The following is a 13,656-nucleotide window of genomic DNA, read 5'->3' on the forward strand; positions in this document are numbered from 1 at the left end:
TTGGATAGTTTGGATAGTCCATCTGTAGGTGCTCTACATAGGGTAATACCATCAACAAAATATCTGTTGATAAGCAACTACTTGTTAACGTCACAGTTAGGGTTAGGTTTAGAATCAAATCAAATCTTATTAGTCACATGCGCCGAATACAACAGGTGTAGTAGACCTTACAGTGAAATGCTTACTTACGAGCCCCTAATCAACGTGATCACATTGTCTTTCGGAACAGCTGGTGCTCTCATGCATGTTTCAGTGCCATTTGCCTCGAAGTGAGCATAGAAGTTATTTAGCACGTCTGTTAGGCTCGTGTCACTGGGTAGTTCTCGTCTGTGCTACCCTTTGTAGTCTGTAATGGTTTGCAAGCCCTGCCACATCCAACGAGCATCAGATCCGGTGTAGTACGATTTGATTTTAGTCCTGTATTGACGATTTGCCTGTTTGATGGTTCGTAGGAAGGCATAGCAGGATTTCTTATAAGCTTCTGGATTAAAGTCCCGCTCCTTGAAAGCGGCAGCTCTAGCCTTTAGCTCAGTGGCTTCTGTTTGGGGCTTCTGGTTGGTACGGTCACTGTGGGGACGCGGTCATCGATACACTTATTGTTGAATCCAATGACTGAAGTGGTGTACTCCTCAATGCCATCGGAGGAATCCCGGAACATATTCCAGTCTGTGATAGCACAAAACTCCTGTAGCTTAGCATCTGCTTCATCTGACCACTATTTTATTGATCTAGTCACTGGTGCTTCCTGTTTTAATTTTTGCTTGTTAGCAGGAATCAGGAGCATAGAATTATGGTCAGATTTGCCAAATGGAGGGCGAGGGAGAGCTTTGTATGCGTCTCTGTCTGTGGAATAAAGGGGGTCCAGAGTTTTTTTTCTCCTCTGCTTGCACATTTAACATGGTTTAACAACGGATTTAAGTTTCCTTGCATTAAAGTCCCAGGCTACTAGGAGCGCCGGCTCTGGGTGAGCGTTTTTTTGTTTGCTGGGCCTAAATTCACCCAACTTACTGTGGGAAGTTTGTGGATGGCTACCCGAAACGTTTGACCCAAGTTAAACAATTTAAAGGCAATGCTACCAAATACTAATTGAGAGTATGTAAACTTCTGACCCACTGGGAATGTGATGAAAGAAGTAAAAGCTGAATAAATCATCTCTCTACTATTATTCTGACATTTCACATTCTTAAATTAAAGTGGTGATCCTAACTAACCTAAGACAGGGAATTTTTTACTAGGATTAAATGTCAGGAATTGTGAAAAACTGAGTTTAAATGTATTTGGCTAAGGTGTATGTAAACTTCCGACTTCAACTGTATGTCATCTATTTTATTCTCCAACGATTGCACGTTTGCTAGCAGAATGGAAGGAAGTGGGCGTTTATCTGATCACCTACGAATTCCCAGAAGGCAGCCCGCGCTTTGGTCCCTTTTTCTCCGCCTCCTCTTCACGAAAATCCTGGGGATCTGGGCCTGTTCCCGAGAAAGCAGTATATCGTTCGCGTCGGCCTCGTCAGACTCGTTAAAGGAAAAACAGGATTCTGCCAGTCTGTGGTGAGTAATCGCAGTCCTGATGTCGAGAAGATATTTTCGGTCATACGAGACGGTAGCGGCAACATTATGTACAAAATAAGTAAAAAATAAGCTACAAAAAACGCAAATAAGGGTTAGTGTAAGTGTAAGAGATAGAGTTATGGTTAGAGTTAACTTTTATAGCGTAGCGGAACCCCTCGACAACATTCTGCTGAAAAGGCTGCTCGCGAAAATCAAAAATATTTTTTAGAAATATGTAACTTTCACACATTAACAAGTCCAATATAGCAAATGAAAGATAAACATCTTGTTAATCTACCCATCATGTCTGATCTCAAAAATGCTTTACAGCTAAAGCACAACATATGATTATGTTAGGTCATAGCCAAGTCGAAAAAACACATTTTTCCAGCCAAAGATAGGAGTCACAAAAAGCAGAAATATAGATAAAATTAATCACTAACCTTTGATGATCTTCATCAGATGACACTCATAGGACATCATGTTACACAATACATGTATGTTTTGTTCGATAATGTGCATATTCATATCCAAAAATCTCAGTTTACATTGGCGCCTTACGTGCAGTAATGTTTTGATTCCAAAACATCCGGTGATTTTGCAGAAATACTCATAATAAACATTGATAAAAGATACAAAAGATATGACTTCTCCTTAATGCAACCGCTGTGTCAGATTTCAAAAAAACTTTACGAAAAAAGCATAATCTGAGAACGGCGCTCAGAACCCAAAACAGCCAGAGGAATATCCACCATTTTGGAATCAACAATGTTAGAAACAACACCATAAATATTCACTTACCTTTGATGATCTTCATCAAAAGGCACTCCCAGGAATCCCAGTTCGACAATAAATTACTGATTTGTTCCATATAGTTCCATAATTTACGTCCAAATGTCCACTTGTTGTTCGCGTGTTCAGCCCAGTAATCCATCTTCATGATGCGCAGGCACTTCATCCAGACAAAAACTCTAAAAGTTCCGTTACAGTCCTTTAAAACATGTCAAACGATGTATGGAATCAATCTTTAGGATGTTTTTAACATAAAACATCTATAATGTTCCAACCGGAGAATTCCTTTGTCTTCAGAAAAGCACTGGAATGAGAGGTAACTCTGTCGGGAGCGTGCATCATGAGACCAAGGCTCTCTGCCAGACCACTGACTCAAAGAGGTCTCATGAGCCCCTCCTTTATAGTAGAATCCTCATTCAAGTTTCTAAAGACGGTTGACATCTAGTGGAAGCCGTAAGACGTGCAACTTTATCCATATCTCAATGTGTATACGGTAGGCCAAGCTTTGGAAAACTACAAACCTCAGATGTCCCACTTCCTGGTTGGATTTTTCTCAAGTTTTTCCTGCCATATAAGTTCTGTTATACTCACAGACATCATTCAAACTGTTTTAGAAACTTCAGAGTGTTTTCTATCCCATACTAATAATAATATGCATATATTAGCATCTGGGACAGAGTATGAGGCAGTTCACTCTGGGCACGCTATTCATCCAAAAGTGAAAATGCTGCCCCCTATCCCAAAAAGGTTAAGGTAAGGGTTAGGGTAAGGGTAACGGTTGGGGCTAGAGTTAGGATTAGTAGACAGTTGAAATATTAGTGATAGTTTGTAGAGCGTCTACAGATGGACTTTCTAAATAAAGTGTTACCTAACTTGGTTTTAATTTGGTCCGTAAACATTTCTAATTGTGTGTTGTGTTGTTGCTGCAGGCCTGGCAGGGATGTGAAAATGAGGATTGGATCCCTCAAACCTATGAGGATCTTGAGGGTCTTCCCTGTGTCGTCATCCTCACTGGAAAAGACCCTCTGGGAGAGACCTTCCCAAGGTGATCAACTCAAACACATCACATTTGCCACAGTAGTATTAGCAAGTAGTATTGCAAATTTGTGTAGCACTTGAGGTTGCTCATAAACCTCTATAGTAATGTTGTAATACTGCTAGTAATGCAAAGTGTTTCCCAATTCGGATACCTAGTCCAAATGGTCATCACCATCCTGTAAAAAAGGTTTACCTTCTATTGGATTGACTTGGTAAAACTGCAGAGTCCCCTACCTCACCTTTCCTATTTTTTCCCCTTAAAGGTCTCTGAAGTACTGTGATCTGCGTCTGATCGACTCCAGCTACCTGACACGTACGGCCCTGGAGCAGGAGGTAGGTCTAGCCTGCTCCTACGTGTCCCTGGGGATGGTGCAGGAGCCCCGCAAGGCAATGGCCCACAGGGACCAAGAGACAGACAAAACCAGCGGCCCCCAGGAGCCAGACCTAGGGCTTCATGTGGACCTGGAGAAGTCCCAGAGCAATGTCAGCACTGCTACTAAAGCCTCCGGTAGGTCCCTGGACAACAGACTCAACATGTTTAGGAAATGGGGATGAGCCGCTTGTTTTCAGGTTTCAGGATACTGTGTAGTGAGGGTCTTACAGTTGGAAAGGGTTTATGAAACAGTTGAAAGACTATTCTATGAGTCTGGACTTTCTCTCTCCCCATCCTATTCCTCTCCCTTTCTCAGGCTCTCTGGCAGAGAACGGGGTCAGCTCTTCTGACATCCCTGACTCCTCCCAGAAGCCCTCCACCTCCTCCTGCCCCCCCGGAGGCAGGGCAGGCAGCATCATGATGGACTACAGGACAGTTCCGGGCACGGCCTCATCCTCCCCCTGCCGGGTCAAACAGGAGTGTGACTCCCTGGGTAATGCCGCCCCCTGCCCCTCCAACACCCCTCCCTCCTGCTCTTCCTCCTCCTCTACCCAATGCCCCAGCCAGTCCACGGGGTGCGGCGGGGGCAGCAAGTCACCTCTAGTCTCTCCACGGACTGTCATCCTGTCCCACGCAGCCTACAGCCTCCTGGCTCCAGAATCAGGGAGCCAGCTGAGCTCCTTCTCCCTGCTGCCTCACGCTGATGTGGGCTGGAGCAGCCTGCTGAGGCCCCTCTTCAAACCTAACCTCCAGGGGGCAGAGCAGAGCATCTTCTACAGACAGTGGACCGTAGCCGGGCAGCACCATGCCGACCACAAGGCCCCCCCGGTGCCACACCCACGACGCCTGCTGCTCAGTGGACCCCCACAGGTTAGAGACCATACAGATATTAATCTATCACCTCATATCTATATCAATGACAGCACCTCTCCTGTGCATGCCATCCGGCATAGTCTAGAGCTGCATGCTGATATGGATTGTCCTATCATATCCCTCCCATTCGGATACAAAGATAAGTATCAGTCTTCTACCACCATGTGCAAGAGAATATGGACCTAGATGTATGGAGTCCAAAGAGGCAATTGTGTTTAATTATGGTATTTGAATGGATGCCTAAGATTAAGTGTTGATGGCTGTATGCAATGTCAGCATGTCAGTTGTAACAACCGGATAGGTAAGTCCATTTAATTACTCTGTTCTCTGTAATAGGTGGGGAAGACCGGTGCCTACCTGCAGTTTCTACGCATCCTGTTCCGCATGTTGATTAGACTGCTGGAAGTGGATGTGTACGATGAAGAGGAGCTGGAGGAAAGTAAGGAGAGCTGGATCTTATGTTTTATCTGTCTTTATTTTTTTTCTCTCTCTCTCTCTCTCTCTCTCTCTGATGCTGTGTGACTCGAGGAACTGAAGCTGATGTAAATGTTTATTGATGTGTCATTCTCCTCCTCTTCTAGCGACCACGGACATGTCTGAGGCCACACCCCCAGCCAGGACCCAGTGGCCAGACATCGAGGAGATCCGCAAACTACCCTTTGACCTCTTCCCCAGAGACCCTAAGTTCAGAAGGGCCAGTTCCGTTTACACTGACAAGATGCCAAAGTGCTTGAAAGGTCAGCAGACTCTTATTCACGGCCCATGTCATTGTAGAAGGAAGCTGCCCTGATTCAGGGTCAGATATGAGTGGACCCCATTAATAGGTTGAGTTAATATTTGGTGTTAACATCTGATCTTACATCATCTGATCTTAGTTTAAGGACAACTTCTACCTCAAGTGTGAAATGTATATTGATTTGTTGTCTGTGTGTATCTTAAACGGCTTTGTCCCATAGCATGTGGATGTAACTGTAATATTTGTCCATGCAGATCCCAAACTGGAAGGAGAGAGCCAAATGCCTGTAAAGAGGGAGACTGTGTCGATTCGGCTGAGTATGTTCGCGGCCCACAATGCATTTCACCATTGTGAGCAGTGTCACCATTATTGTGAAGGAAGCCCTGCCACACAGGTCAGTACATAGGGAGGGAACAGAGCCATCTATATATTTAGATCTAAAGATGGTTCTGGGAGGGAAAGAGTAGTTTGTCATTGTGAAGAGATTGTTTGTCTCATGGGAGAACTTGATTTATTGGCTTAACTAACAGAACACCTGTGTCAACTATTGCTGTGTTGTGTGTTCTCAACAGCCCCACCCTTCTTCCACTTTTCTAAACCTATAGAAAAACACAACCCAACTTGTAGAAGGACTGTTGTGCTGAGCATTGCAGCCTTTTGTGCTGGGTGGTGTGCTGTATGGTGTGCCGGGTGATGTGCCGAGTGGTGTGATGTGTGGTATACTGAGTGGTGTGATGTGTGATGTGCTGGGTGGTGTACTGGGTGGTGTGATGGGTGGTGTGCTGGGTGGTGTGGTGTACTGAGTGGTGTACTGCGTGGTGTGTTGGGTGGTGGAGCTCTGAGTGTACAGGATGTGCAACGATGTGTGTTGATGTGTTTTTGTTCAGCTGTCGGAGTGCACCTTCCACGCCTTCACATTCTGCTCGTCCATGCTGGGAGAGGAGGTGCAGCTCCACTTCATCATCCCCAAGGCCAAGGAGCAGCACTTTGTCTTCAGCCAGCAAGGCAGTCACCTGGAGAGCATGAGGCTGCCCCTCGTCTCTGCGCAGGTAAAGGGTGATATGGACAATCTTGAGTCTGCCCTCCAGTTCTAAGAATGTTGTTCCCAAGATGATTATGAATAGTGGCAAGGAATGTTCTCCCTTCAGCTTCTGTAATCAGTAGTGCATTTTTTATATATATTTTTATTTAACCAGGTAGGCTAGTTGAGAACAAGTTCTCATTTACAACTGCGACCTGGGCAAGATAAAGCAAAGCAGTTCGACACATACAACAACACAGAGTTACACATGGAATAAACAAACATATAGTCAATAATACAGTAGAAAAGGTCTATACAGTGTGTGCAAATGAGGTAAGATACGGCAATAAATAGGGGTTCACCTAGGGGTCATGAAAAGTGTTGTACCAAAGTGTTTGATGTATTATAAAACATTTATTATGCTTATGTTTTATTAATAGAAGGAGAGGGGTTAAAAGACCCCTCCCTACTTACATTCATAGGGTTTTAGACTACTGGTTAACAATATTGTAGATGTTTAGTATTGTTCTACATTTGTATTTTAGTTTTCTCTCTCTTTTTCTGCCTCATTATAAAGAGGCCCTTCTTAGAAATGTGTGACTTAGACAGAACTCTGCAGGGGAGTGAAGGAGATAAGACTACGTAAACATTCCACAATAAATCAACTTTGGGGGAAGGGGACATTTACTGTTAAGTGTTTAGCTAACAATAAAGGCCTTGTTTATACAGCTTTGTAGGCATGGTTTTGGTCCCGGGAGTAGAGGATGATGACGTAGGCTGTGACATCACCAGGGCACAACTTAGGGTTTAATAAAACTCTGGAGACCTTTTGTTGGATGCAGAACTTACTCAGAAACATTCATGATATGTTCCTGTTTGTCAACTTCTGTCTGCAATTGCATTAATAAAGGTTTTTTAATTATTTAATTAAAGTTATTGTCATAATGCTAATTTCACCAATGAGTAACTAATTGATAAGGAAACGAGGAAACGAACACTAATAATATACCAATTAAACACTGGAGTGATAGATGTGCAGAAGATGAATGTGCAAGTACAGATACTGGGGTGCAAAGGAGCAAGATAAATAAATAAATACAGTATGGGGATGAGTTAGTTGGATGGGCTATTTACAGATGGGCTATGTACAGGTGCAATGATCTGTGAGCTGCTCTGACAGCTGGTGCTTAAAGTTAGTGAGGGAGATGTGAGTCTCCAGCTTCAGTGATTTTTGCAGTTCGTTCCAGTCATTGGCAGCAGAGAACTGGAAGGAAAGGCAGCCAAAGGAGCAATTGGCTTTGGGGGTAACCAGTGAGATATACCTGCTGGAGCGCATGTTACGGGTGGGTGCTGCTATGGTGACCAGTGAGCTGAGATATTGCGGGGCTTTACCTAGCAAAGACTTGTAGATTACCTGGAGAAAGTGGGTTTGGCGACGAGTATGAAGCGAGGGCCAGCCAACGATAACGTACAGTTCGCAGTGGTGGGTAGTATATGGGGCTTTGGTGACAAAACGGATGGCACTGTGATAGATTGCATCCAATGTGTTGAGTAGTGTGTTGGAGGCTATTTTGTAAATGACATTGCCGAAGTCGAGGATGGGTAGGATAGTCAGTTTTACGAGGGTATGTTTGGAAGCATGAGTGAAGGATGCTTTGTTGCAAAATAGGAAGCCGATTCTAGATTTAATTTTGAATTGAAGAGGCTTAATGTGAGTCTGGAAGGAGAGTTTACAGTCTAACCAGACACCTAGGTATTTGTAGTTTACATATTCTAAGACAGCACCGTCCAGAGTAGTGATGCTGGACGGGAGGGCAGGTGTGGGCAGCCATCAGTTTAAGAGCATGCATTTAGTTTTACTTGCATTTAAGAGCAGTTGGAGGCCACGGAAGGAGAGTTGTATTGCATTGAAGCTCGTTTGGAGGTTAATTAACACAGTGTCCAAAGAAGGGCCAGAAGTATACAGAATGGTGTTGTCTGCGTAGAAGTGGATCAGAGAATCACCAGCAGCAAGAGCCACATCGTTGATGTATACAGAGAAGAGAGTCGGCCTGGGATTTGAACCCTGTGGCACCCCCGTAAAGACTGCCAGAGGTCCGGACAACAGGCCCTCCGATTTGACACATTGAACTCTGTCTGAGAAGTAGTTAGTGAACCAGGCGATGCAGTTCTTTGAGAAACCAAGATTACTGAGTCTGCCGAAAAGAATGTGGTAATTGACAGAGTCGAAAGCCTTGGCCAGGTCGATGAAAATGGCTGCACAGGAATGTCTCTTATCGATGGTGGTTATGATATTGTTTAGGACCTTGAGCGTGGCTAAGATGCACCCATGACCAGCTCTGAAACCAGATTGCATCGCGGAGAAGGTACAGTGGAATTCGAAATGGTCGGTGATCTGTTTGTTAACTTGGCTTTCGAAGACTAGAAAGGCAGGGTAGGATGGATATAGATCTGTAGCAGTTCGGGCCTAGAGTGTCTTCCCCTTTGAAGAGGGGGATGATCGCGGCAGCTTTCCAATCTTTGGGAATCTCAGACGATATGAAAGAGAGGTTGAACAGGCTAGTAATAGGGGTTGAAACAATTTTGGCAGATAATTTTAGAAAGAGAGGGTCCAGATTGTCTAGCCAGGCTGATTTGTAGGGGTCCAAATTTTGCAGCTCTTTTGGAACATCAGCTATCTGGATTTGGGTGAAGGAGAAATGGGGAGGCTTGGGTGAGTTGCTGTGGGGGGCTGTTGACCGGAGTAGGGGTAGCCAGGTGGAAAGCATGGCCAGCCGTAGAAAAATGCTTATTAAAATTCTCAATTATAGTGGATTTTTGCCTCAGTGCAGTGGGCAGCTGGGAGGAGGTGCTCTTATTTTCTATGGACTTCAGTGTCCCAGAACCTTTCTGAGTTTGTGCTACAGGATGCCAATATCTTTTTGAAAAAGCTTGCCTTATCTTTCCTAACTGCATGTTATATGTTTCAATGAAACAGTGCCATAAGCAACATTTAAGCAACACCTACAGTAAACAACACCTACAGTAAACAACACATTATCAACACAGACACTCACATCATTATGTTACAAGAAGTTGCCACATGTCTCACACAGAGCGATCTATACACTGATGTACCTCTCCTTCTCTCACTTTAGTGGTTTGATGCTAATGAGCCCTGGTCCTAGTCTAATGGAAGCAGCCTGATCTCGTGATAGTTCAGCTCAACAGTCAGTCTGCTTGACCAGGCTACCTGGGCCCTAGCCGGCTGCACTATGCAACTTTAACTATATCTCTACTTTCTCTCCCCAGGACCCCAGTCTGTTGAAGAGCCCCATCTTCACCCCGACCACGGGGCGTCAGGAGCACGGCCTTTTCAACATTTTCCATGCCATGGAGGGCACCGCCCACCTCCACATCCTGGTTGTCAAAGAATACGAGATGCAACACTACAGGAGAAAATGGCCCAACCACATCCTGCTGGTGCTGCCAGCCATGTTGAACAGCGCTGGAGTCGGTGAGTGTCTGGGCTCTGCGCTGAAGTTTCCCTGAGGTACAGTTCTAGGATCAGCTTTCCCTCCCACAATCCTAACCTTAACCATTAGTGTGGAAAATACACAACTGACCCAAGATCAGCTTCTAGGGGCAACCTCACCCCTCATTTAGATAGTTCCTCTCATTTCATTGGTCTAGTTCTGTGATCCTTGATTGGAGAGTTGCAGTATTACAGGTTTTTCGTCCCATCATAGTGCTCAATAAGGTGTTTCACTGCTGAGTGGTAGCATTGAGGACCATAGTAATGTGTGATAGAACACTCAGCAAAGAGATCATAGAGCTGCCTTGTGTTTTATTAACTATATTTATGTATTTCTTTATACACTAATGTATTTTACACTTTTAGTTTGTCTAGCAGCTTATCTCTCTCTGCTGATAGTGATGAATTTATGGCAGTCAGTGTGAACTTCAAGAGACATACTGTATCTTGCCGTCTGTTGAGTAAGGTTGTAGTCAGTAGGTAAGAGTTAAATATTACATTAACCAATAGGGTAGGGCCTGGTCAATGAAAACACAACTAGGCCAGTAGTCTGATATATGGATCCACCAATCAGGTGTGTAGTCTTTATGGATGGACCAATAGTGTTGCAGCACTACAGGCACATGGCACGTGCAGCAATAGGGGCATTAGGTAAAGGGCGATAAAAACAGGACAGTTCAGCAGGTGGACGGGCCAATAAAGTAATAATTAGAATTCAGGTCAAAGCTACTGTGTTCAGACTGTCGTTTGAGTTAGAGCCTTTAGAGTTGGAGCTCTGTGGTAGAGCTCTTTAGTTAGTGGTTGGCAAATATTTTTCTGCTGTGTTCATACAATTTGTGAATTTGACCCACAATAAATCTGTTGGATTTGACCTTGGGGATAACCACAGTCCAGACCTTTTTCTCGTCAGGTCATGTGACTAGACCAAACTAAATAAAATAAATAAGGGATCAGTGGATCTCCACCATCATCATATATGTCATTATGGTCAGAGCCCTGGTCAAAAGTAATGCACCATATTGGGAGTGCCATTTGGAACAGTAACATAGCTGTAACATTACTGTTGTCTCTGTCCCAGGGGCAGCTCGGTTCATGATCAAGGAGCTGTCATACCACAACCTGGAGCTGGAGAGAAACCGTCTGGGAGAGCAGGGGGTCAAGAGGCATGACATCTGGCCCTTCATAGTCATGATGAACGACTCCTGTGTGCTCTGGAACGCACACCAACCCCAGTGCAGCAGCAGGTACAGTTTCAAACTCAAACTGGAATGCACACGCACGCATGCAAGCATATCCTCATGTGTGGCTCAGTTGGTAGAGCATGGTGCTTGCAATGCCAGGGTTGTGGGTTTGATTCCCACTGGGGACCAGTATGAAAAAGTACCAACATGTATGCATGTAAGTCGCTCTGGATAAGAGTGTCTGCTAAATGACTAAAATGTAAAAAATATATATACAGTATATACTCAAAACCTCCCTGATTGTTGGTACATTAATATCGATCTGCAATGAATTCTCAGAAAGAACCATCATTTATCTGGACTACTCTATCAACACCCTTACTAATATCCCTCTCTCCCTCAGTGATACAGGGCCCAGTCTGACCAACGTGTCTTTGAAGACGGTGCTGCAGCACATTGAGGCTACTCCTAAGATCTTCCTGTATACCATGTGTGGCACCCGCAAGTGGAGCAGTGCCCTGGCCCGCCGCCTGCCTGCCATGCCCTTCTCCCGATGCCACCTCCATGACTTTGTCATGCTCAATGTGGACCTGACACAGAACGTCCAGTATGACCTCCACAGGTACAGCTGTGACGAGGTGGACTTCAACCTGAGAGCCAACAGCAGTGGTCTGCTGCTCTGTCGTTTCAACCACTTCAGCCTGATGAAGAAACACATTCCCTTTGGAGGACACAAGGACTTTCTGGTCAAACCCAAACTCACAGTGAGTTTTCTGCTCCTACTTTTTCTACCACATCCTTCTTTTTAACTTTTTTTTATATATACAGTACCAGTCAAAAGTAAGGACACACCTACTCATTCAAGGGTTTTTCTTCATTTTTATTATTTTCTACATTGTAGAATAATAGTGAAGACATGTGCTTTTGTCTGTGCCCAATAATGTTTGTACCATGTTTTGTGCTACTGCCATGTTGTGTTGCTACCGTGTTGCTACCATGTTGTTGTCATGTTGTGTTGCTACCTTGCTGTGTTGTCATGTGCTACTGCCATGCTAATGTTGTTGTCTTAGGTCTCTCTTTATGTAGTGTTGTATTGTCTCTCTTGTTGTGTTGTGTGTTTTTTTTCCTATATTTTAATTTTAATTTTATTTTGGGATTTTTAATCCCAGCCCCCTTCCCCGGAGGATTCCTTTTGGCAGGCCAACATTGTAAAAAAGAATTTGTTCTAAACTGACTTGCCTAGTTAAATAAAGGTCAAATACAAAAATTAAATAACACAAGGAATCATGTAGTAACCAACAAAGTGTTAAACAAATCAAATATATTTTAGATTCTTCAAAGTAGCCACCCTTTGCCTTGAAGACAGCTTTTCACACTCTTGGCATTCTCTCAAGCAACTTCATGAGGAATGCTTTTCCAACAGTCTTGAAGGAGTTCCCACATATGCTGAGCACTTATTGGCTGCTTTTCCTTCACTCTGCGGTCCAACTCATCCCAAACAATCTCAATTGGGTTGAGGTTGGATGATTGTGGAGGCCAGGTCATCTTATGCAGCACTCCATCACTCTCCTTGGTCAAATAGCCCTTACACAGCCTGGAGGAGTGTTTTGAGTCATTGTCCTGTTGAAAAACAAATGATAGTCCCACTAAGAGCAAACCAGATGGGATGACGCATCGCTGCACAATGCTGGTTAAGTATGCCTTGAATTCTAAATAAATCACTGACAATGTCAACAGCAAAGCACCCCCACACCATCACACCTCCTCATCCATGCTTTACGATGGGAACCACACATGCAGAGTAGGTGAACAGATGATCTCCGCATCTCACAAAGACATGGTGGTTGGAACCAAAAATCTCTAACTTGGACTCAATCAGACCAAAGGACAGATTTCAACCGGTCTATTGTCCATTTCTCGTGTTTCTTGGCCAAGCAAGTCTCTTCTTCTTATCAAGTTTAGTATTGTTTTTTTTGCAGCAATTTGATAATGAAGGCCTGATTATCTGATTGAACTCTGATTGAACTCTGTGAAGCATTTATTTTGGCTGCAATCTGAGGTGCAGTCAACACTAATGAACTTATCCTCTGCAGCAGAAGTAACTGCGTCTTCCTTTCCTGTGGCGGTCCTCGTGAGAGCCAGTTTCATAGCTTGATGGTTTTTACGACTTCACTTTCAAAGTTCCTGACATTTTCCGTATTTTTTAAATATTTTTAATTTTAGCCCGTTTTCTCACCAATTTCGTGGTATCCAATTGTTTTTTAGTAGCTACTATTTTGTCTCATCGCTACAACTCCCGTATGGGCTCGGGAGAGACGAAGGTTGAAAGACATGCGTCCTCCGATACACAACCCAACCAAGCTGCACTGCTTCTTAACACAGCGTGCATCCAACCCGGAAGCCAGCCGCACCAATGTGTCGGAGGAAACACCGTGCACCTGGCAACCTTGGTTAGCGCGCACTGCGCCCGGCCCGCCACAGGGGTCGCGGGTGCGCGATGAGACAAGGACATCCCTACCGGCCAACCCCTCCCTAACCTGGGCGACGCTAGGCCAATTGTGCGTCGCCCCACGGGCCT

General features: G+C 44.4%; 1 protein-coding gene across 1 annotated transcript in view; it reads left to right on the forward strand.

Annotated features, from left to right (window-relative positions):
* LOC112259621 (GREB1-like protein) overlaps positions 1–13,656 on the forward strand; it is a 40,943-nt gene that overhangs the window by 19,570 nt on the left and 7,717 nt on the right. Inside the window, exons 19-28 of the mRNA XM_042328848.1 lie at positions 3,272–3,387; positions 3,644–3,888; positions 4,070–4,623; positions 4,963–5,065; positions 5,208–5,363; positions 5,617–5,756; positions 6,250–6,411; positions 9,675–9,879; positions 10,976–11,141; positions 11,482–11,842. Coding sequence (XP_042184782.1) covers positions 3,272–3,387; positions 3,644–3,888; positions 4,070–4,623; positions 4,963–5,065; positions 5,208–5,363; positions 5,617–5,756; positions 6,250–6,411; positions 9,675–9,879; positions 10,976–11,141; positions 11,482–11,842 — 2,208 coding nt within the window. The remainder of the gene's footprint in view (positions 1–3,271; positions 3,388–3,643; positions 3,889–4,069; positions 4,624–4,962; positions 5,066–5,207; positions 5,364–5,616; positions 5,757–6,249; positions 6,412–9,674; positions 9,880–10,975; positions 11,142–11,481; positions 11,843–13,656) is intronic.

The sequence above is a fragment of the Oncorhynchus tshawytscha genome, linkage group LG10 (genome assembly GCF_018296145.1).
Source record: "Oncorhynchus tshawytscha isolate Ot180627B linkage group LG10, Otsh_v2.0, whole genome shotgun sequence".
NCBI lineage: Eukaryota > Metazoa > Chordata > Actinopteri > Salmoniformes > Salmonidae > Oncorhynchus > Oncorhynchus tshawytscha.